This window comes from Maniola hyperantus, chromosome 3, assembly GCF_902806685.2.
Source record: "Maniola hyperantus chromosome 3, iAphHyp1.2, whole genome shotgun sequence".
NCBI classification, from domain to species: domain Eukaryota; kingdom Metazoa; phylum Arthropoda; class Insecta; order Lepidoptera; family Nymphalidae; genus Maniola; species Maniola hyperantus.
The window spans coordinates 11,081,473-11,108,023 of NC_048538.1; the positions used below are offsets into that span (position 1 = coordinate 11,081,473).

The 26,551-nt window shown below is 37.6% G+C and overlaps 2 protein-coding genes across 8 annotated transcripts in view; both read left to right on the forward strand.

Moving 5' to 3' along the window:
• Sp1 (transcription factor Sp8) overlaps positions 1-9,973 on the forward strand; it is a 117,917-nt gene extending 107,944 nt beyond the window's left edge. For 6 of the 7 annotated variants that reach the window (XM_069509344.1, XM_069509346.1, XM_069509342.1 and 3 more), the window contains one exon: positions 7,760-9,973. In XM_069509344.1, coding sequence (XP_069365445.1) covers positions 7,760-8,887 — 1,128 coding nt within the window. In that variant the 3' untranslated portion in view covers positions 8,888-9,973. Of the gene's footprint in view, positions 1-3,270; positions 3,364-7,759 lie in introns of those variants that run through there. The other variant, XM_069509348.1, reaches the window with a different exon arrangement.
• A 13,437-nt stretch (positions 9,974-23,410) lies between these two features.
• On the forward strand, positions 23,411-24,175 carry LOC138404732 (uncharacterized). The gene has a single exon (XM_069509529.1). It carries the CDS (start codon positions 23,411-23,413, stop codon positions 24,173-24,175), a length of 765 nt encoding a protein of 254 aa, XP_069365630.1.
• The last annotated feature ends 2,376 nt before the right edge of the window (positions 24,176-26,551 follow it).

Sequence of the window (26,551 nt, forward strand, 5' to 3'; positions counted from 1 at the left end):
ATCTGCATGCCAAATTTCAGCCCGATCCGTCCAGTAGTTAGAGCTGTGCGTTGATAGATCGATCAGCCCATTACAAAGTGTCTAGGTATAGACACTTATACTCCTATACCTAGATATATATCCATATCTAGGTAACTACTATACCTATAGTAGTTACCTATGGATTTTGTGAGGGTAGATAAAACTAATTTCGCATTCAAATTTAGAGTCAGTTTAGCCGTCAAAAGCACACAATATGGCATAATTTGTAGATGTGTTAGGTTTGAATTAGAATAGATAGGGAGAGACGGGCGGTCAAAGGGTGTTTCATCTGAAATTAACCAGATAATTCCCTAATTGTGCAATTATCTATCGACTATTTGTTGGCTTTTGGATTAGTTGGTAAGTACTTACTACTTAGTAAATCCGGTTGCATAATTCAACGTCGATAATGCTGAATTACTATGCAACCGGATTCATTTTATTTTTGGCAAAGCTAACTTAAAAAGACCGGTCAAGTGTGACTCGGAATCGCACACGAAGGGTTTCGCACTGTCGTACCTACAAGAAATCTCAAACCAGTAGTAAGTACTTATAATGAAAACTTGCAAGTTAATGACGGACAGCACCATCTTGGTGTGATTTAGTAAACTAATTAGGTATTTTGTCGGGAACTCAAATCTTTAATTTTTTAAAGATATAGGTAACTAACACTTAACACTTAAGGTAACAACACACTCACTAGGTATAATCATGTATCTTGGGCACCTACCTACCTATTTCACATTAGGTAAACCCAATCACAACTGTTGCATCCATCTCAATATTTCTACAGTTCAGTAGGCTTCAAACTTAAGCTTTAAAGTAATAAATAAGCAATTCGAATGAGCCCGATCTTCGATTAAGTACTAGAATCATTATTTCCAACGGCGTGTTGTCGAAAAATATTAGGTCATAAGTATAGTTATGAGTTTTATGAAATACAATTTTCTCTGTAACGACTCCACGATCATCTTAATAACACGTCGAGGCTAAGCGTTTCGCTTGAATATTCATTTCGGTTCATCATAATTTTGGTAGATAATTTAAAATTATCCCATCTGAGCCGCCAACATCAGATAGCCTCGGTATCACGATTTATTTTTCTCATATTAATTTATTGTGTTCCGTAACTCCAGAGAAAATAATAAAACTGTTCAAGTGCGAGTCGGACTCGCACATAAAGGGTCCCGTACCATCGCACAAGAAATATCAAATAACACTTTTTAATTTATTATTTTTATTCTTTTTTGATATACTTAGCGGCAATAGAAAATAAATACATAATATCTATTCTGTAAAATTTCAAGTCTCTACCTACTACAGTTCACGAGAAACAGCCCGCTGACAGACAGATGGACGACGGTTGGACAGACAGCGGAATCTTAGTAATAGGGTCCCGTTGGTAGCCTTCGAGTACGGAACCTTAAAAAAGGAACCCTTAGGCATAGGATCACTTTGTTGTCTGTCTGTCTATCGAAACCGTCAAGGGAATCAAAACCTAGGTAGGTGGGTAGGTACTTCCCAGTTCCCGATGACCTAGAATCATGAAATTTGGCAGGTAGCATAATGCACTATAGTACCTACTCGTACCTACAAGTAAAGGGAGGGGTTACATAAAAAAAATTGGCCAAGTGCGAGTCAGACTCGCGCACTGAGGTTTCCGTACTGCAGTCGTATTTTTTCGACATTTTGCACGATATATAAAAAAAACCGGCCAAGTGCGAGTCAGGCTCGCGCAATGAGGGTTCCGTACTACAGTCGTATTTTTTCGACATTTTGCACGATAATTCAAAAACTATGATGCATAAAAATAAATAAAAATCTGTTTTAGAATGTACAGGTGAAGACCTTTCATATTATCATACCCCACTTCGAAAGTTGAAAATACTAATTATTAGTTCATGACCACAATTTAACTTTTTTTGTGTGATCTAACCCTAAATTCACGGTTTTCAGATTTTTTCCCCAAATGTCAGCTATAAGATCCACCTTCCTGCCAAATTTCATGATTCTAGGTCAACGGGAAGTACCCTGTAGGTTTCTTGACAGACAGACGGGTAGACAGACAACAAAGTGATCCTATAAGGGTTCCGTTTTTCCTTTTGAGGTACGGAACCCTAAAAACTATTAGGTATGCATAAAAATAAATAAAAAATTGTTTTAGAATGTAGATAGGTATAAGTAAAGCCATTTCATATGATACCCCACTTGGTATACCTAGTAATCTTACTTTAAAAGTTGAAAATACGAATTATTTGTTCAAAACACTTTTTTTTTGTGATGTGACCACATATCACGGTTTTCAGATTTTCCCCCTAAGGTCTGCTTATAAGACCTACCTACCTGCCAAATTTCATGATTCTAGGTCAACAGGAAGCACCCTGTAGGTACAGTGGTTTTACTTTTTGAGGTACGGAACCCTAAAAATATTAAAATATTATTTTTCCTACGGAACCCTTCGTGTCGGATTTTTTAACATCAATAAATTATGTTCGAGTTGTGTACTTTTTATAAATTCCGTGCAAACACTCTTGCTATAGCTTAGATAGATATAAGTACCTACTCATGGTTAGGAAAGTAAGATGAAAAGAATAGAAATAATGAAAAACAAAGGACCACAGTCAAAATGGTACCAAAAATACTTGCTTTTTCGATTACCATGGTTTCTCTTTAAACTATGCTTAATAATATCTCGGGAACCCCATGTGCCTGGGAAAAGAACAAATTAAGAAGAAAAATAGGTAAGTCAACATATTATTGAGTAGTTCCACAGATTACTTCGCACAAACAAACTTACAAACTTTACCTCTTTTGTATATTATAGTATAGATATGAATTTGTAATTATTTTAATTAAGTATTCTATTAACTGAAATCAAAGTCAAAATAAATCTGCAGCTGTTACAGGATGTTATCACCGACAAATATACCGTAAATAATAACTAGTAGTCCACAGAACCGTTATTAGTATTACATACTCAGCTATAGTAGTATACAAACACAGTATAGGACGTATTAAATAGGCATTGATTAAGTTAATAACTCCCGTCTCTAGTTAATAGCAAAGCCTGACCGCAATTTCAGTAATTCGATTTATTGCTCGACTTAAATACATCCGGCTACTTTTCTAACGTAGGTAGGTAATTTACTTTAGAAGTCATCTACTTATACCTAAAGTCAGCGAGAGCGACAGGTCTAGATGGTAATCGGGGTATGAGGTGGTGGACCTGTCGCGTACTATACCTACTTTCAAAAGATCCTTAAAAACAGTTTTAAAAATTAAAAACAAATATTTACTTTTTGTCTGTGACTTCCTCCTTGTGAAGGGTCAAGCTTCGTGTAGGTAGGTACCTAAGTTTAAACAGCCTATCTGAATATATAATTTATTAGTCAAGTGGTTTTTTGTAATAGGTATTTAGATTAGTTACAGAGGTCAACTTTGCGTAGATACATAATAATATATAAGTATACCTATATAATAGGTAGGTATACATAAAAGAAACAAATAAATGTTTCCATGCAGCCTGCAACTTTTCTCTACCTCTCTAAGTTTCTAACTCTGAGAAAAGGGGTTCTCACTCGAGCATATCCGGGGTGGGTCAGTTATAGTGAAAAAAAAATCACAACATTGCTGAAACTGCTTATCGCTGTCCGAAAATGTTCTTTACCTGTTTCGATACTACACTTTCGTGCTCACGTAAGGTGGTTTCGTCTCATTCCGGCTCGTATTTTTTACGACAATGATCTTCGTCATTTTTGACAAGGAAAAGGCCATCAAATAATGCGACGGCCGGCGCCGAACTGTCGGCTCTGGGCTCATCCGCGCTTTGATCCAATCTGGTGGTTTGGAGAGTTGACGACCAATTACCTATATCATTCTGACCCGCGCCCAAATGGAGGATAATGCCTAGGGTAATTATGACTTCAGCCATCTCACTCACGTACGGGAATTATCTTTAAATTGGTGTGACGTAGGTGTATTTTATATTTATATAAGCTACTAGCTGATTCCCTGACTTCATCCATATTAATAATTAAGTATTTTCTCTAAATCCTTTTGAATATTATGTAAATATCGTAGAATTTCCCATCCACAACATTTCAAGAACAATCCGACTTATCCCATACGTTTTGGATAACCGGTTCTGCCCATGCCCTCTTCGGAATGGAAAACACCTGACTGACATGATCGCCAACGCACGGCTTAACGCGGTAGATTGAAAGCATATTTTGCGCAAACCTTAATAATGTCGTAAATATTACCTTAACACAATCACTGCAGTCCATGATTTTCAAGCGTGCTTACTGTCCGCTGATATTTTAATCTTTTGTCTGGTATCAGATCAACCCATTTCGCACCATCATTTGATTCGTAACATTAAGTTTAAGTATCGAAATTAGTTCAACTTGCGTTTAATGTGCCTGCCTACCTACACACAAAAATTAAAACATCGAAGCGGCATGCACCAAGCAAAAACTCATCTATTTCAATTTATATTCTAACCATTACGGGTAGTCATCGCGGCAATTTGGTAGAGTTTTATTATTTTTTTATGGTAATCGTAATTGTCGCAGGGTTAATTAACCGCCATATTTGTAACGGCTTATAGAACTGACTGATATGGAGTTATTACTTAGCATAATTGTTTAGGTAGGTACATTACATGCTCCTAAGTAACATCATTACCTCAGGTAGGCATTACTTCCTACAGTTAGGTACAACTACCTAATAGGTAATTAAGAAGATGCCTCGGCATACATTAGGTATAGATGTCACCCAACATTGCAATAATTTTGGTAATGCGTCATATTACCTATGAGGAATACCTACTTAAGTATAGCTACTTACTATTTGAAATAAAATAAAATTAAAAAATAGCAAATGGTCTCAACATCCCATCTTACTACTAAGTAGGTACTACACTACGTCGGGCAAGATTAGTAGGTGTCCCTATACTAGGGGCAAGATGGGGTAGGTGGATGGATGATGTTCATAAAATTCATGCATGAATACCTACTATTATTGCCTCGTCATCTTTATCGGCAACACCAACACAGCTAAAGTCAGTGGCGTGCAGGTGATAGAGGCATAAATGCACTGCTTACCCCAGTTGTAATAGCTCAATGCATATTTTTCATTATGACCTGCCAGTAAACAGGTTCCTACCTAACTAATGCCTACCCTGGCTTCAAACACTGTGCACGCCTAGTGGGCCCATTTCATTTTGGTTCAAATAGGTACAGACCGCAGTAGGTCATCCAAAAAGGGCTAATTTTCTGCATCGCTGTCGCTGTTTTCGGCTGATTCTGCTGATTGGTTAATCGTAATTTGGTTGAGGAGTTCTGCTCTTTTCTTCTTGATTTACTCTTCCTGGACATAACTTTTCCTGGATTTTCTATACTAATTCTCTGATTTATGAAAGCTATCTATATACCTAATGATTTTAAGCTTATTTCGTGGTTTAACGACATATTTTAATGTATAAAATGGGTAGATAAGTACATACCACGATTAACTTTTTGTTTTTATTTGTCGATATTTCGACCCAATTGCACGGGTCGTGGTCACGACGGGACTGCGGTGCTGCGAGAGATGAAGTTCAAGCTGTCAAGCGCAGTAGCGAACTACCCTCGTACCTACTTGTTCTTTTCGCTGGAACTTCACGAGCTGTCCGGCAAACCCCCGTGCAATTGGGTCGAAATATCGACAAATAAAAACAAAAAATTAATCGTGGTACCTATGTACCCGTTTTATACATTAAAATATCTATATACCTATCTAGACAAACAAGGTTTCCTTTTGACCGTTGTTAATTAAGATGTAGGTACGAGGTATATTAAGTGATATGTTCGTAGAAAAAATTATAATGAAAAGGACAAATAACAAACTTTTTCGCACACCCTTATGTTGTAGGTAGTGTTGTGCCTACCTATGGCCTATAAGACCAGATCCCGTCTTATCCCTTGCCACCGCGATAATCAAGTAAAAAAACTTGTATAGGAGTAGGTATAGGTAAAACATCTATGCACTGTCAAACCTTATATAGTTGAATTAGATCTTCTAAGCTGAACTAGGACTCGATCGAAATCAGCAGTTGTAAGGCCGCGCTCACATTGCGGCGACAGCTGCGCCAATCACAATACACTGGGCGTGGCCGTGCACCCCGTCCCGGCCGAGTCGTGATCCCCGGATTATATTATTGCGTACAATGAAGCTTTTTATCGAGCCTTTGTCTCATATTAGGGTGAAATATCCGGTCGGATGTTCCTTCTCCGCTCTTTATTGAACGAAATGAATACCGACGAAAGGATTGTATGTAATTTATGCACATACTATTTTACTGTGAACGATTTCTACCTCTGTTTCGACCTATACCTATAAGAACGTGATTTTGAATACCTTTTCTTTTTCCAGTGGATTCTTTAATCTGTCACATTATTGTTATTTTCTGCTAGGTTTGCAGTTAAGTTCCTATGGTCACAAAAATCAGTAGGTACCTACCCTTATTTCAGTAGGTAGGTACCCTTATTATAAATGCGAAAGTGTGTTTGTTTGTTGGTTTGTCCTTCAATCACGGCACAACGGTTCAACGGATCAACGTGATTTTTTGCATGGGTAGGTACTATAGATAAAGACCTGTAGACTGTAGTGACATAGGCTACTTTTTATCCCAAATAAAACCGGCCAAGTGCGAGTCAGGCTCGCGCACCGAGGGTTCCGTAGTACAGTCATATTTTTTCGACATTTTGCACGATAAATCGAAAACTATGATTCATAAAAATAAATAAAAATCTGTTTTAGAATCCACAGGTGAAGCTCTTTCATATGATACCCCACTTGATATAGTTATCTTACTTTGATAATTGAAAATACTATCTAATTATTAGTGCATGACCACAATTTTTTTTTTGTGTGATGTGACCACAAATTTACGGTTTTCAGATTTTTCCCCTAAAGCCAGCCGTAAGGCCCACCTACCTGCCAAATTTCATGATTCTAGGTCAACGGGAAGTACCCTGTAGGTTTCTTGACAGACAACAAAGTGATCCTATAAGGGTTCCGTTTTTCCTTTAGAGGTACGGAACCCTAAAAACCAAAGATTTCCCACGGGATTTTTGAAAACATAATTTCACGCGGACGAAGTCGTGGGCATCAGCTAGTAAAGACATAAATCTTTTAAAGTAGGTAGAACAGATTTTTTAACGGTAGCTTTTTAATTGTAATGATCCCCATTTTTGTATTAAATGCAATGTAATAAGTGCTTCTATAAACAATGTAAGTTGTTTATAGAAGCACTCTTTTTAAACCTTCGTGGTTTTTTGCTGTGTCTAAATTGGATTTGTTAAACATTCTTTAAGTTGGTAAAAAAAAAAAAAACTATCTACAAAATGTAGACTTGCAAGTACATAGGTAAATACTTAAGTACACTTGTGTTGCCAATGAATCAGGGTTTTTAAGAGCATCGGTAACCGACAGTATTTATTAATTACGACGTCCCGCGGCAAGCGGTAGCGGTCGGGAGCTGTCGCCGATCTACCTAATTGTAAATACGCTACCTATAAACTTCTTACGATTTATTTATATTGTTTTCGTATGCCCCAGGCTTAATTTGAACACCGCTGTATTAGTTCACATATAAATTAGGCCATAAATCAGAGCCAGTCCTTTCTCACGGTTTCATAATTAAACCTAAATAAAAATACATTCAATATTAATTTTATGTTGTCTTTCTTTACAGGAACACCCGAGCTTACGCGGCACGCCGCTGGCGATGCTTGCGGCGCAGTGCAACAAGCTTTCGAGTAAATCTCCTCCACCGCTAGCCGACGCGGCCGTCGGCAAAGGTTTCCATCCATGGAAGAAGAGCCCTGGCACCCACTCTCCGCCCGGTGGCGGCATCGCACCGCGCTCGCAGCCACCGGCGTGTGCGTCGTACGCGCGCGCACCGACGTCATGCGCCGCAGCCCCTGCCTACGGCAACGACCTATACTTCCCCTCGTCCGGTGATCAACTACTAGGCAAAAGTGAATCGAGCGCGAGTCTCGGCTCCATGTACTCTAGGCACCCCTATGAGTCTTGGCCTTTTAACGTTGGAAGTGGAGGCAGCAGCGGTGCACTTAAAGCGGCTGAAATGGGAGGTGTCAGCGCCGTCGGTAGCACGTGGTGGGATGTACACAGCGGGTGGCTCGATGTAGGAGGACAGATGGCTAATTATGCCGGGCAAGATTATTCTCAATTAACACATTCGCTGTCGGGTGGAGCTCACTTACTTCCTCCAGCACCGCACCTCTTGCAAGACGCTTACAAATCAGTACTACCTACTCAAGGATCGTTCGGTCTCCACGGACCAGGTTCTCCCGCACCGACCGCCCAGGCGCCATCTCCTAGATCTCAACGAAGATACGCCGGTCGGGCCACGTGCGACTGCCCTAACTGTCAAGAGGCCGAACGCCTCGGCCCCGCAGGCGCGCACCTTCGCAAGAAAAATATTCACAGTTGTCATATTCCCGGATGCGGTAAAGTATACGGAAAGACATCCCATCTGAAAGCTCACTTACGCTGGCATACTGGTGAAAGGCCGTTCGTGTGCAACTGGCTATTTTGTGGTAAACGATTTACGCGCTCGGATGAGTTACAGCGGCATCTACGGACGCACACGGGGGAGAAAAGGTTTGCATGTCCAGTATGCAACAAGCGCTTCATGAGATCTGATCATCTAGCTAAGCATGTGAAGACACATAACGGGGGCAAGAAGGGTAGTTCAGAATCGTGCTCAGACTCGGAGGAAAATAGTCAGGGAGAGAGTGGTATCGGGAGCCGATCACCAGAGCACCCACTGGACGTAAAGCCAGGGACGCTGGTGTGACGCGGGGGCGCGGCGCTTGCCGTGCCGCACCATGCCTCGTCGCTGCTGTGATATCGCTGGCCGTGCGAGACCCTGCCTGTGCCGCCGCCCCCGTCTTTGTACCTATAGCACATATCAAACACTGTGTAACGACAATTTGTGATTAACAGTTAAACATTTAGCAGTGTGAACGCTGCCTTAATAGTGTATTGTGGTCTGACTTCAAAGTGTACAGTATAGAAATAGATATTATCAAATATTGTCTATCTATATATTATTATGATTAAATAGATTAAGTAGAACCGCACTCTTAGTCCAAAATCGCAGTTGTAATTTATTTAAATAAATAATGAGTTTATTTCTATTGTAAAAATAATAGTATTAGATAATATTTCTATTCTAATTACCTCAGTAACTCACAATAGCAAATTGTATTTATATTATATTTTGTTTATATTTGATATACCTACTTAACTCTTACTTTGTAAATCATATTTCAAAGAAGTTGTGAAAAATGCTACTCAAACAAGCAAGTAAACATTTAACATAATATTAATAATAATTTTACCTGTATTGGATAGGTAGGTACTTTTACCACAGAGTAGACTTTTACATTTTAAAAGTTTAATACTTTTATGAAGACTTTAATTATACCTACTTAGGTAGCTACTTATTCATTTTCTTTATTATTATATTTATAATATTCTGTTTCGTTATTATTTGGCAACTGGCATAATTAACCACAATTTATTTTTATATTAAAAACAAATACCTATCCTACTTACTTAGACGAATATAGAAAATGTACCTATGCGATTTACCGAAAAGTTTTTCTAGACAATTCAACCGTAATAATATAGAATCCGTTTTACAATTTCACGATCAAAAAGGGCGTCTGTGAAAAGGTATCTAAGCATCTATGATTGTTGATAAAAAATAATAATTATGATTGATGATGCTATTTTGATTAATTGCTACAAAACTCGAGTAAATAATAAAAAGTGCTATTGTTAGCTTAGAAGATATCTCTGTAAATTACTATTTGTTATAAATATATTGTGTACAAAATTGTGCTAATAAAAATGCCTGATAATATGATTTTATAAAAATTGAAATATATTTTCCGAGTGGAATTTGCATTTTTATTATAATACCTACTATCTACTTAGATGATGCTCGCAATTTTGTCCGTAGGTATATGTATCGGTTGATTTTCCGGGATAAAAGTAGTATATAGTATATACTTATTATGTATGTCTTTTCCCGATCTCTGTATCAAACGTCATAATCGGTTTAATGGCCTTGAAAAGCCGAAAAAGAAAAAGAAAAATAGACAGACACAATTTCGCATTTATAATATTAAAGTATGATTAATTACAGTATGTCGGCATACAATAATAGCACCGTAAAACTGTGATTATAGTACCAAAAGTTTAAATTTTATAATTTTGTAAGTTACAACCACTAACATTAGTTTAGTTTTTGCATCTTTTGACACGACACTCAGTTGATGAACGAGTATTTATCCATACAAAAATCACTCAACATGCCTAAAATTGTTTTTACTTCAAAAATAAATCTTTAGGTAGGTTATACATTTATAATACTTCGTGAGAGGTCCAACTCCGTCGTCGTATGGAAATGGAAAATACCGTTATGTCTATGCTCCCTAAATTATTAGGGAGAGATCAAAACATCTCGTGACGAACGAAGACGCACCTAGATACTAGTACCTAGTACCTACGCACCTAGTACCTACCTACTAAGTACTTAGGTACCTGCTGCTGACGGGAAAAGAATACAAGCATCGATATGTAGTGCTGAAGGTGAATGCTGAATATCACCTGAACTGAGCCAATTAAAATTCCCCATTTTAAAAAATATCGTCTGTCTGCGAATTCTTCTTATTAAAACATTCTGAGTATTCAAACCTATCTACTACGGTCAGATAGCCAGGAAAGATGCGACAAGCAGAGAAAAGCTCATGGTAACAGGGAAGATCGAAGGAAAGAGGCCACGCGGAGTAACCCGAGACGTTGGACGGACCAGGTGAAGGAAGCACTTGATTCTGGCACTGCTTTCTGTGCTTAATATCACATGGTGGAGAAGATGATAAGTTGAATTTTTTTATCAAGAGGGTATTATCAGAATGGAGCTATGATCGTTATTCCTTAGTAATGAAGGGGCGACGCAAGGAGGACTATAGGCGCACTTATTGCGAAAACACATGTCGAAGCTAACTGTAGGTAAGTGCGTATGTACCTACGTATACAAAACCAAGCATAGATTAAGGGTAGTTTCCGCTAGCGTAGCGGAGACTAATCTGTGGTAGGTATACAAATTCAATAATATACAGAGACAATAGAAAAAAATATCATAAGTATATCAAATGAAAAAGTAGTACCTAAGTAGGTAGAAAATGAAAAAGAAGAGCTGATATCAATTTGTTGGGATAGCATCATCACGCTTTGGATATTCAACAACTTTTTAATCAAGAAATTCGGTGCACACAAAACAAACAAACAACTTTGAAGCCACACCAAGGCTCATTTGAAAGTGAGTCTTAACGCTCCTGTAAAATGTTGTATATCCACTTCACACCACGCATTGATTACGACGTTTGGAAGTAATTTATAGCGAGCCCGCAAAGAGGGCGACGCTCATCGTAAAAAGCAATTGAAACCGCAAATAATGAGGCAGGGAAGCGAGTGTCGCCTCTGCGGGTGGGCATCAACTCGTGCTCGAAAAACTAAGCAAATCTAAAGCTGCGTATCCACTATGCTCAAGTTGAGCATCAACTTTACTCCGTGCATCTGCAACCTGCGCAATGCGTATCACGTATGACTCAGTGAAGTGATTCGCTAACTCAGTAATCTGTAATTATCACTAAATGAAAGTCATCAAACTCATTTGACATTGGTTGGTTCTACATTGCTGCTTCACAGAGGGATAAAAAGTAATATTTTGTAGCAAACCTTTAATGGACATTGAATTATAATTTCAGTGTTAATACTCGTACTTAGATTAAAAATAATAGGTAATGTTAAATGGACCTACTTGTTGGCTTTCATTGAGTGAATTGATGATCACTGAGCTAGCCCAAACCACACCCCACAGGTCTCAAGAGCTTTCTCTAAGGATAAGTTACTTAGATGAGTAGACTCAGAGGAAAATCAGAAAAATAATACTTTACTTAATTAGGTACTCATAAGATTTCCAATAATCTATAGGAACTTTTAGAATAGAATATATAGGTAAAGAAAGTTAAAAGTGAATGTATAGTTTACAAGTTACAAGCTAATTCTGGCCACCAACGATCGTATTATGTATCGAATTTGGTACTTACTTATGATACAATATTACATATCATTTTCTCCTCCCATTAAAATAAAGGCTGAAACAAACTGAACGTGCGACAGTAACGCGGCGGCTTCTAAGAAGTTGTACCTAATCATGCAAATCTATGAAAGTGTTAGAATCTTCATACCGTGAAGTTTGACACAGATTAGCGAGCTTTATACTTACAGTTCCTTATATTATACTTAAAGCATAAACGCGTACGCCCGCGTTCACTATGCCATTCCACAATGTGGTGTTTCAGGATTAGGTACCTAGGTATGTAGTTTGTATTTTGGTCCTTAAACTTCCGACCTTTCGGATTCCAGTCCCTCCCACTCCCTATATAGTTGCACGATCATGGTGGATACGCACCTTAAGGTCTACTACAAGCCGCAGACTCTATTAAGGCGCTCGTGTCGCAGCCTAGCTTAATTTTCCATTATTAATGACGCGCGATGGTGGTCGAGCCGCCATTGATATCTCTATTTGCTTGAATGATGTTTTTGCTGGTGTCTGTGTAATAGATATCCCAGATATTTGTTTATAATTCATTGAAATAACACCACACTAAGCACACTGCATTTTCTTTATTATATTTATTAGGTACTTACCAGCTGACCCGGCGAACTCCGTACCGCCTAACAGTCGATTCTTTATTTTTTAATACTTAGGTACTTATAATTTTTTAAATTTTTCTCTCCGTAAGAACCATCCTCGTACTTCAAGGAATATTATAAAAAAAGAATTAGCGAAATCGGTTCAGCTGTTCTCGAGATTTGCGATCAGCAACACATTTAACGATTCATTTATATTTATAGAGATTTTAAGGTATAACCAACTTTACAAGAGGAATGCTAACATTATATTGGTAAATATTGTAAGTCAGTTTTTTTGTATAGATATATTTCGTAATTTATTTACAAATTATTAATCAATCTGTAACTTTAAATTGTTCGATTGATTATTGATGAGAACATTGGTCTATTAATAAAAATACTTATCTATACGTAATACTTATTACCTAAGTATAGCAGCCGTAGGTAGGTACATTCTATTATATATCCTTAGTATATTTCTACGGCTATATCCACGAGCTGCCAGTTCGCGAACTGACCCCCTTGATAAAGGACCCCGGATGGGTTCAAAACTAGTCGGGCTAACGTCGGCTGGATACGTGAGTATAGCCGTAGAAATATACTTACTATAAATAATGGAAGGTACATCCAACTTTGATCTTTGACATCAACTCAAAGACACGGATCCGATTAATGACCGCCTAACACAAACATTTTTTAATTTAAACGAAAATATTCTCGTACTTACTTATTACATTTATGTATCTAACTACGTGTTATATAAATGAATTTTTTTTTTAAATTTGGGCACCAACGTCGATCATCGTGCAATTTCAAATAGAAATTACATTTCAAACAATAAACCATTTGACCTCTCTAATCAAATCAAGTTCGTATTACGTAGAGCTGTGTAATGAAGTTAAGTATCGTTCCCTAACTAAACACAGATTTATCTCCCTAACTGAATTACTCGCAAACTGATTGAGCATGAGGGTCTTTTACGTTCCCATTGCCTGCTTCGTATTCCAGTGGCGACGGGTCCCTCATCTGTCAAGTGAAGGGAAACCCGACCAAGTGCAAGTCAGGATTCTATCTATTAGGGTTCTGTACATAGTTATAACCAATTGTTCGTTCAGAGCTTGAAAACTACAATAGGAAATATCAGTGTTTTCAGTATTTGAACTCAAACTAAAAACGTTTATTCAAATTGGATACCTACCATTGTACACTTTTTGATTGTCAATTTTGGAATCTGTAAGATAACCACGTAATGATGATATCATTAATTGCTTCTGCTGCTAAACTTCAAACTAAAGCTATGACGGCTCCAAACGCGCCCTGATCTGAGAAGAATCCCACAACAAACTCAACCGGTTATTATACCTAAGTACTTATTATTATTTCTTTGCTGTCTAAATACAGTATGTGGTAAGTAAATTCAGAAGTTCCAAATTCCTAACAATTAAGTAGTTTTTGAGATAGACCCTGTAATAAAAACGGCCGTGTACTGACAACTTTGACAGCCAGATAGTGTGACAGAGTGTCAGGACTCCGTTTTGCACTTTGGGTAAGGAATCCTAATGTGATGTAACCACAAATTAACGGTTTTCAGATTTTTCCCCTTACGTGTGCTCTAAGACCTACCTTCCTGCCAATTTTCATGATTGAAGTACCCTGTAGGTTTCTTGGCAGACCGACAGACAGACAACAAAGTGATCCTATATTATAAGGGTTCCGTTTTTCCTTTTGAGGTACGGAATCCAAACATAATAATAGCTACATATGAAAAATTTCGATATAATATTGATGTCTGAAGTTCCAGGAGTGAATGAGTAGGGTATACCTACTACCTATACTAGTACTCAGGTATAATCACCGTCGTAGGTTAGTGTCTAAAACTGTACCTAATTGTGAGTGATACGGTCAGTAGGATGTTATAAGTAAGTATGATCGCTTTGTCTGTCTGCATGACTGACCCGTCAATAGTAGGTATGGGCATTTCAAAAAACAGCAATAAGAACGTAACTACATACTTAGATCTAAATCCTACTAGATTATACTTACTCACAACATTTCTGAACCAAGCAAATAATATATTAGGTAATATTTTTCAACAGGTGTTCAGTTTAGTTCACGCATGCTGTAAAGTTTACGTTCTCTGTACCTACTTATTTAGGTACTTAGCTACAAGATTCATACGTTTTCGTCTTTGATGCCGACGCTACGTTACACGAGGCGTGATGTGAGAAGTAATACATTTAAGTCTTATTGCTCCCTGTGTTCCTTAGCGAAATGGATCGGAACTTCAAAAGGATAACTGAACACCGAAGAAGCAAGTAGGTACTTTGAAAGATATTTTTAACAGGTAAATTTTAGTAGCCTCCAGGAATTTGCAAAACATATAAAATAGTATGTAATTTAACTATGTACAAGGGCGCGCGCCACAGGAAGTCACACACTGAGCGCGCGCAGGTACCTAAGTACATACTTGTTGAATTTATAGGAAGCAGACTACACTCTGACGCAACAACACGCTGGAGCTACTAGCCACGCTTCACAGATGTATCCTTTATTCTAGACTAGCTGATGCCCACGACTTCGTCCGCGTGGAATTAGGTGTTTTTAAAATCCCGTGGGAACTCTTTGATTTTAAAAATAATAAATAAATAAATAATTTTCCGGAAAAGTAGCCTATGTAACTCTCCGGGTCTTTATCTATACCAACCCATGCAAAAAATCACGTCAATCCGTTGCACCGTTGCGACGTGATTGAAGGACAAACCAACAAACAAACATACTTTGGCATAATTAAGATATCTGGATAGATATCTAAGATATCTAAGATATTTGGATAGGTAGGTACCATAATGCTAAATAACAGTAGGTCTCTGAAAATAAGAAAAGAAGTCTATATAAGAACTCAATTACTATCGCATGTGGGGTCACACGTATACGACCTAGTATTATGTTTTTAATTACGGTATATTAAGAAAAATAACATTAAAAACCGTAACAAGAAATATCACATTACAGTAATTTGCGTTTGATTAATAAGGGGTCGTAAATTTTGGCGCCCTAGATGCAAAGGGCCGCCGCCAGAAACATGTGAACGCGTTTCTTAGAAAACTTCACAAGCTTTGGCCGAATTCGCAATTTTACCAAACTGCTGCTAATTAAAACTGCCATAAACAAAAATTGGTCGTCATAAGAATATACTTAAATACAAAGAGTTAAAGCAATAAAATAAGTATAATTATATATTCTATACCTACATAACCTACATGCATGTCTGAAATAAACTTTTACAAGTAGGTATACCTACTATAGGTAGGATTCGGATTTCGGAATGCCTTTCCTACCGAGAAGAACCAGCAAGAAACTTGCCGGTTGCTCTTATCAACGATTTGATTTACAATAATAATATTTTTATGCCAGTGCCCAGTACCTACCTAATTAATTGCAGTTCCGTGCATGCTGGAGTGAGTTGCGAGTTAAATCTACACTCTTTTATCATTTACACAATCTTTGTAATAAGCAGATATACTTATTATGTTTTTCAGGAGCGTACTTTTACAAGATTTTTTTAAAATCAGCAATAAACTATTACAAACAAACAGTTTTGCGGTCCCGAATAGAACCGTTATAGGTACCTAGAGACAGAAAATCATTTTAGTCAGACCAGTTGTTTGTTATCATCGTCATGTTATCGTAGGTCGCCTTTATTTTTATGCATATTAATTAATTAATGTCAATAATTTTATTTTAGTCATTTATGAAAGCTTTTACAATTTCCTTCCAATAAAAATGGTCATACAACATTCAGAAAGCAATAAACCTAACATAAAAGTATTCTTTCCAAAGGTATGATCAAAAGCCAATAACGCATTCAAATGCGGTGGTAAAGCAGATAGCAAAATAAACGTCACAACAATGTTGCGAAGAACGGAAACACTGGCAGTTTACAACTTTTTAACAGCGAGCCGCCCGCAGTAAATCATAAGTTTTAGACCCCCTTCAGAAGTAATATCGACTTCTTCGAACAGGCATTAATCTGCCATTCCTCAATACTCAAAGGAAGCTACAATAAGCAGAATTTTTAGGAACTCATCTTCATACAAAATAAGAATCCCTGAATGACAGCGAACGACATTATTTTCAATACTAAATTAGTATTATTGTTGACTCAACAAGACAACACTCCTACAGCTTTACGAAAAACGCGTCTTAATAAATAAATATATTTTGATATAGAGTCGCTTTGTATTTACAATATAGATACAGAATACTTAGATCTAGGTACATAATCCCTAAAACCATAATAATTTTGTCGACCTCCCTGGCGCAGTGGTAAGCGGTGTTGTCTTATTAGTGGCAGGTCTCGGGTTCGATTCCTGGCAGGGGTTTGGAATTTTATAATTTCTCTGATTTGGTCTGGTGGGAAGCTTCGGAAGGGGCTAGTTACCACCCTACCAACAAAGCTGTGCCGCCAAGCGAGTTAGCGTTCCGATACGATGCAGTGTAGAAACCAAAGGGGCATGGGTTCATTAAAAACTGCCTTACCCCTTCCAGGTTAGCCCGCTTCCATCTTAGACTGCATCGTCACTTACCACCAGGTGAGATTGCAGTCAAGGGCTTGTATCTGAATAAAAATAAACAAAAGTTTTAAACAGTATAAAAATAATAAAATAAGAATATGAAATATTCTTATTTTATTATCGTTCGTTCGTTTAGTATCGTTCACCTACTTTCTATTATAATATAACTAATTAATTTGCTACCAGATAACATCGCGTAGCATCGCCTGACATATCTAATTAATAGTTTTGGTTAAAAAAGTATTTCAAATTTTTTTGAAGTACTTCTTCATCTACACTCTACAGCTACTGTCAACATACTTCATAAAACAGTAGCTCATATTACTATTTTTCCAACTACACTGACATATTGCTAGCTGCTGAAGAAACATGAAATCCATGGAGCGGAGTCATTAAAAAATTACAATAAAACAAAGGTTTTTCATCAGAGTCAGATTAGTAGGAAATTATAAGATACATAGGTAAGTTTTATAAATACTATCTGTCCTTACTCACGTGTGTAGTCGACGTTAGCTCGACTAGTTTCGAACCCATCCGGGGTCCTTTTTCAAGGGAGTCCGTCCGCGCACGCGCCGCGGTTTTGACTGCGGGACGCACGTGCCGCTGCCCGTAGAGCCCGTTGTGAGGGTGGCTGGGGTGGGGGGGGAGACAGCTGCCGATCGTCTCCCGACAGTTCCTGCTATTCTTCATCACTGGAACCGTCACCGAAATCCAGGCACGCGGAGCTAATGGTGTCCCGTCCCACGACTGATGCCCTTGTCTTAGCGTCAAAAAGCGGTTCCCACGCTGAGGGTAGCATCCAACCATTGTCACGATTGAAATTCGGGTGGCGACTAATTTCGATCGCTTCCCGTAAGTACTTATCTTCCGCGGTACTAGAAACTTTTCCCGGGACAATACGGAAACCTTGTCGAATCGTATGTAGTGCGTCGTACCCGAATTTTGGATATGTTCTGCTATTGCTGACCCATTGGTGTCTACATTTTTGACGAATTGAATTTAGAACGTTTTTTGAAAACATTGTGATTGGTTGGTGCCTTAAAATGCTTAAAGCACACTGAGATTTTTGCCTCTATCATTTGTATGGGATTACGTAACAGTACTAACTTCTTTCCGTGGATAGAGTAGGTATAGGTATATTTATGGCTAAAAATTACAACTACAAAGCGCATCCACTCTTCTCTATATTCGGCAAATCCCCGTTAAAGGTGCTCTCAATAAGCGTGACAAGGGCTGTCAAGCTAAAATGTTATAATTTAGTAGCGCGCTCTGTCATAAGGCATATCCGCCATCCGCCGTAGCCCGTACACCGCCATTTGACACTCGTTTTCTGAGAGGTGATAAATCTTTACTGACTCGGCGGCACTAATCATGGAAATGAAAACAACCCTTTGTTTCTCCTGCTGTTCTGAATAATAAGCTATTAAATGTTAATTGATTTTAAATTAAACGTATACCTTGTAAGAGATTTAAAATAGTGTGCACGCACTGTGCAGTACGATCAAAAAGCTCATCTTTTTAAAAATACAAATAGCGAGCAAACGAGCAGGCGGGTCATCTAATGATTACCGCTGCCGATTCGTTGACGGCCTTTCAGGGATGTGTTGGTTCACCCCTTGAATAACCCCATGTTGTAACTTGTAATCTAGTGGGAACACGCCGATGGGACTTGATTCCACAGTTAGCATATGCGCGGAAAGAAGAATCTGCCACAACGGACGGTCAAAGTGCACCAGGCCCCCAGTGGTGAGGGTGAAATTGCACGGTGGCGCGCGGTGCGGTTGTAAAAAAGGAAGGTGGAATGAGGTAAAAAAGCTCTTCAGAGCACTCCCCATTATAAAGGCGATAGAACACGCAAAGAGAGGTCTCTGCGGTGCTCCAGGCTTTCCAACGACTCCAACGAGCTCATCTTGCTAGACCTGTCCTCTAGATCCAGATAGGTACATTTAACTAATATCCTAGATATAGTGGATCGAGCAGCAAACAGCATGTCTTGTAGGATCCGTGTGGTCCGTGTGGTGGTGATGACTGGTGGTGACAACTGATAAGTAGGTACGTAAGTACTAAATATGCAGGAAAAGCAAACAATACCTATTATTCTCTTTTCCTGCATGTGAAGTATCTGGACGACGCGCACAATGGTGCATAATCGAGCTGCACCGTACAGATTTATCTAATTAATGGTTTAAGCTAATATAGGAATATAGGAAATTAATATTGGTGTTCCTTGTTTTCGTAAAGTACCTATCTATTGTTTCTATAGACTACCTATTATTGCTTTTATCCAAGAAAAATAGTTGGCTTTATAAAAATAATACTGACTAATTCGCTTTGATTTAATACCAAAACACTGACAGGGCAGTAAACAAACAACGTAAGTAAGTATATGTACGTATCTATATCCCGTACGCATGTCGAGAACAAATACTAGATAATAAACACCGACTCCCATCCGACTCCAATAAAACGCGTAGGGTGTCATGTTTTCACACACACTGTCAGACGAGTTTAAAATTTGTAAATACGCCGACGCACGACGCCGCGCAAATCCGACTTGTTTTTTTTGTGACGCGATAAAAATAATGTCAGCAAATTGCCTTGGGACTAATGGAACACAGGGATCCATATTACGAATGTGGTATGCCGCAATTATAAAATCTGCAAATTCAGGTTCATTTAGAATAGTGCCAACTGATGTAAAAATTCATCATGATCAACCCATCACCGGCTCACTACAGAGCGCGGGTCTCCTCTCAGAGTGAGAAGGTTTTGGCCATAGTCTACCATGTGCGGAAGTAAAAATTAGTAGTTACCAATTGTTCTCGTTTGACACAAATAATATACCTATAGCAGAGTAGTACCTATTTTAAAAGTGGTCAGAGAGACAAAATTTGAATAAACTAAGTATTAAACTTAAAGAGATAGAGGAATTTGGTCAAACGCACCATAGCGTTGATTTTAAAGAAAATAAAACTGCAACTGCAAAGATTTTCAAAACCTGCACTTTAAAAAAAAATCGTAACTGATTTTGTTGTATATTCCTATACATCAGTGGATTGTAGAATAAATGTTGTAACAAACCTAGCCTCTGAAATATAAAGAAAGATCAATACGTGATTAGGTTTTCCGAATTAGGAAAAAGTTTTATTCTTTTTTGGCATAAGTGACGCGGATATTAAAACAATTTGAAATAGAGAAGAGAAAAGATTTTAGAAATTATCGTTTTTTTTAAAATTTACTTAATCCTAGATAAACTAGCATGGAAAATACTTAAGCACTTGAAGGCCGAAATAATTTTTACTTATCAAAAAAAATGTAGAACCGGCGAGGGTTGAACTTGCATACTTGCATCCCTCTGGCTATTTTATAAATTTAATTCAGATACCTATTCATTTTTATAAAATTATGATCGATTTTGAACCAAAAACCAAAATCTGTTTATATTAATTTTATTGTTTGTGGAAACAATACCTAATATGTAGTTTATGGAAACTAAATTTAGTTTCCATAAAATATTATCCATAATAAACAGATCCATGTTATCGGAATCTTGGATCGTCCTTTTGTGACGTGATAAAATAATGACAGTAATTATTTTGCCCTGAGGCTCAGAGTAGACGCGTCCCGTTGTGAATACCTTGAAGACTGCCAAATTGTTACCCATTCCGATGATTTTTACACCTGTTTTGAGGTTTTCATAGACAAATAGACAAGACAGGACAGATAACAATCATTTTACAATTTTGCTGTTTGGGTATTTTGGGTAGGTATCAATCTATTGGGTTTTTACAAACCCTTAGTATTTTTCGAAATTTCCTCTTCCTCTAAATATTTACTAATTAGAACCTAGTTAGGTACTGTGCTTTTATTTAAGTATACCTACAGGCACCCCCTTTTGAAGCCGGAGTGAGTGAACTAATTTTGAACTAACATATTCGTAAAACATATCTCTTGTATTTATTATTCTAAATTGTAATTTAGTCAAAGGACGATGCAAATTAGCACATCTATTGACTAAAATGAAGACTGCTCGTTCAGTGCAAGGGGAGCGTTTCAATCAGCCCTCGTTTGGGGTTTAAACATTAAAGCAATCTTCCATTGCGACACTTTATTAGTTTCTGCTTCATTTTGCTCTTTTTGATGTTTTGAAAGCAATCGTGCCGCTTTGTGCAAATACTTTTGTTGGTTTAGGACTTTTGCTCTCTTTATTTAAGCTAATCAGTGAAAGCAAAAAATATTTGGGTTTTATGATGAAAAATATACTTGGTAAGGGCTAAGGACCACACGGACCTGTTATACGCAGCAGAAAATATTGTACATCGACCTTTAGAAAGAGATAGCGGTTTCGTAGAGCCTTGTCTCTGTCGGTAAGACCGACGTAACGTCACATAGGTATGAGTGACAGAGACTTACGTATTATTGCTCTGTGTACCTACCATGCAGAGTAAGCCATTCCATTACAATCCAGCTTAGAAAATCTGGATTGGACTGGGTTTTAAAAATAATGTGACTCGGGCATTTTACGAATCGTATACCTACTTACCACATTTCGAATAAAATATTGCTTCACAAGTTTTACGGTGAGTAAAAGAAATTTGGTGACGATCGAATGTCATTAGCATAGCAACATTCGGTGCGGAATAGGAATGAGGTTGGCGTACGACATGAATGACAAAGTGGATGCAAATGTCGGCTTTGTCGGCAAGTCGCACCCGTCGCCAATCAAAGGTAACTCACGGATGTACTGAATATTGTTGCACGTTTTCTTCCTATTTACTCAAACGACAGTAGATAGGATAGGTATTATTCTGAGATCACATGAGTTATGTCAAATGTCAATGCAATAATTTGTGACCTTATTTATGGATACCTATTCTTTTTTTGCTGCGCTCTAGTGAAGGAATATACTGCTCCCTAACGACAGAGCTCTAGTAGTGTCAAACTGTTAATGACTGTCGTGTGTCGGAACAAAAACTAACATTCCCTAATTATAATAAATCTTTACAGTTATGCAACGTGCTAGTTATGCGAGACCTTTAAATTGTTACGTGAATTCCTTTTATCCAACCCTGCATTCTAATAATACTAAGTTATTTCCTTTATTGAGAATCATTTCAATCATTACAAATCTGATCAAATTACAAATATACCTATTTGATATTTAATGTTGGTCTCTTTATTGTAATAAAGAAAAATAATATGATCAGGCTGCAGAAGGTACATCAACTTTATTTATTTAAGTAATACCTACATTTGCATTGATATTTTATCGAAAGTAGCCATGCCTGGATATTTGAATTATATTTTTTGTATGAAGTAAAAATGTATTATTGACAAAAACGGTGTTAAATTTCATAAATTCCTAGCTACGGTGGGCGTGGGCGGCGACGTCTGCGCACGCGCACCCGGTTGCGGAAGTGTGTAATAATTATGCCGCTATTTCGCAAAAATCTCTCAATCCAAATGCTCAATTCACCCCCGACATGTGGCATGTACCTACTTAACGAGCAGTCTTTGAATAAGTATTTCGAAAATAATTTAAAGATATTTGCATTTTTTCAATAGTTCAGTTCAAGATAGAAAAATGTAGCAACTATTTTATCTACCTATTAAGTATTTTCCGGTTCCGGCCGTCAAGCGATAAAGTTGTGTTGTAATGTGTCTCCACGAAATAAATCAAATTTGCTGTGAAAAGTGCGATTAACTTACAAAAAACACTGTACTTCTTTAAAAATAACATCACTCCACTTAACGACGTAATTTGCTGTGCGCGAAAGTGAATAATAACATTGAATTTATTGCGAAAAAGTTTTGTGTTTCGAATAAACAGTTAAAAATGTCAAATCTGAAATGTCAATCTGAAATATAATAATAACAATAGACTCCAACCGTGCTACCAACATAACCACGCAAAACACCCAAGAGTATATACTAAATCTTAGGACACGACACGACATTATCCAGTAGTGTGGCTAGCTTATAAAACAAAATTACCACTAAGTGTTACACTACCTAACTACAAATACTCCCACAAAATGGATAAAAATATGGAATTACTGTGGGCAAAGTTAGAGGACAAATTAAACCAACAAACTTTAACAATAACCACAGCAGTAACCACAAACGTTATGGAAGCGTTAAATGAAAAAATGGAATCAATCATACAAGAAAACAAAAATTTAAAAAATCAACTAGCAAAGCTCGAACAAAAATTAAATCAAGTCGAAACAGAGAAAAGAAAAAATAATTTGATATTTTTTGGCATTGAAGAAAAGGGAAAAAAAGAAACCGAGCTAGTGGACTATATCAAGGAAATTGTTGTAGAAACGGGACTACATTTAGATAGTCAGGAAATAAGTAATGTTTATAGAATCGGATCACAAACCAACAAAAATCGCCCTGTTGTAGTTAGTTTAACAACAACCTGGAAAAAGCATTTGTTACTTAAAAATAAGTCCAACCTTCCTACTGGTATTTATATCAAAGAAGATTACTCTAAAAACGTACTAGAAACTCGAAAGCAGCTGCAACCGAAAGTAGAAGAGGAACGAAAAAAGGGTAACATTGCATATATAAAACACGATAAACTTATAGTTAAGAAACCAAACGACCCAGGCCGCGAAAAAAGGAAGAGGGATCAGACAGGTTCGCCGCACTCGCCTACGCAAAAGAGATTAAACCCGAACTTCGCAAAAACATCGTTCACAACTGGTGCAAAAGAAGTAAAAAAGCTTAATATTAATGACTATGTAGTACGCGGAAGATCATCTTCGTTATCAGAGATTCCAAAAAACAATTAACTGCCCTCGATAGCCGGAACAATATAATTAATAACTCCATAATATTTGAACCAACACAGAACAAAAGCACCCCAAGCCGGCTAGTCACCGTGGGGGAAGACGACTACTACCCTCCAAATGTAAAAATAAAACAGCCACCCAGAAAACATCGCCACAAGGATATCATTCATATAGTCACATACAATACACTTTCATTAAGAACAAACGAGAAACTGTCAGAACTTATGATGGCATTAAAAAAAAAAAAATATAAATTGGTCCATCATAGGATTAAGCGAAGTAAGACGCTTAGGAGAAAGCATAGAAGACCACGGAGACTTCATCCTATATTACAAAGGAGATACACCTGGCAAATATGGTATAGGCTTTTTAATACGGAAAGAACTAAAAGATTACATAAACGAATTCATAGGTATATCAGAACGCATTGCGATATTAAACATAAAGTTGCCGCCATCAGAAGAAATGTGGTCTATCGTCCAAATTTATTCTCCAACTGAGCAATCTACTAGCACAGAAATCGACTTCTTTTATTCCACTCTCACGGAAGTCATCAAAAACCACACACATAAAAACTTGATAGTTATGGGAGATTTTAATGCCCAAATTGGTAGCAGAAGAAATGGAGAAGAGATAGTGATAGGCCCTTACAGCTCAGGCAGGAGGACAAGAAACGGTGAAAAATTGATTCTGCTGGCATATGAACACAATCTTAGAATACTAAACAGCCAGTACAAAAATCGCATCGGAAACAGATGGACATGGGTATCTCCAGATGGAAGTTACAAGAACGAGATAGATTATGTTCTTTCCAATAGAAGTACAGCTTTCAAGGATTGCAGAGTAATAAACAATCTAAATTTCAACAGTAACCACAGAGCACTCAGAGCCAAGCTTGTACAGGATACATACAAGCACAGACCGTTCAAAGTTAAGACGAAGAATAAACACACACTGTTAGACACAAAAGAACTAAAGGATAAAGCGGAAAACTTTATTGGAATCACAAAAAAACTTAGCACCCAGGATAAATATAATAAATTGCTAGAACTTTTGAATACAAAAACAAACAAAAAAACATCTGTGGATGGAAAAAAGAGCTTGCCATGGGTATCAGACAAAACAAGAAATCTCTTAGAAGACAGAACCAAACTAATTAGTACACCAAACAAGACAAAATACATCAGAAGGCTCATAACTGAGACTAGCAAACTTATAAATATAAGCATACGAAAAGACAGAGAAGAATACAGATTAGAAAAGCTAGAAGAATGTATACAGAAAACAGGAGGTGCCAAGAAAGCGGTCAAACAATTGATTGAAAAACGAGATTGGATACCTAAAATGCAAGCTACAAGCGGCAAAAATGTAACCCGACGTCCAGACATAAACGCATTAGCCACAAATTTCTTCAAAAACTTGTACTCGAGCCAATGCACCTTACTCTCAACAGATCTGACAGGAGAGGACATAATACCGGAAATAATGCTCAGCGAAGTGGAAAAGGCAATAGCATCACAAAAAAAGGACACCGCTCCTGGTTCAGATTGCATCACAAACGAGTTTCTTATAAAAAACAAAAATACTTTAGCACCCATACTCCAATATATATTCAATGACGTCGTAAAGAGTGAGTCAGTCCCAGACCAGTGGACAACATCAACAATAGTTCTATTGCATAAGAAGGGAAGCAAAGGTGACATAAACAACTATAGACCTATCAGTCTAATGTCTAATATCTACAAAGTCTTCGCTAAAGTCATTCTTAGCCGTATAACGAAGGTACTGGATGAGAATCAACCGAGAGAGCAGGCAGGATTTAGAAGTGGTTACTCAACCTTAGATCACATCCATGTAGTCAAACAAATTTTTGAAAAGAGTAAGGAATACAACACTACCTTCTACTGCTGCTTTGTTGACTACAGTAAGGCATTCGACTCACTCGAACATGAAGCGATCTGGCGAGCTCTTCACAACCAGGGGGTGGAAAATAAGTACATAAGATTACTAAAAAACATCTATAGAAACAGCAAAGCAAAGATAAAACTAGAGAAAGAAGGAAAAGAAATAAAGTTAGGAAGAGGCGTCCGCCAGGGCGATCCTGTGTCGCCTAAACTATTTACTGCGGTCCTAGAAGAGATTTTTCGCCAACTGAACTGGGAACAAAGCGGCATAACAATAAATGGCGAAAATCTGTCACATCTGAGATTCGCAGATGACATCATAATCTTTTCTCCAACCAAGGATAATCTAGAGAGGATGCTAAATGAACTGGATGTAGAAAGTCGGAAAGTAGGATTGATTATGAACGCACAAAAAACCAAGGCTATGACAAATGGGACGAAAGTGCCTATAAATATCAAGAATAACACAATT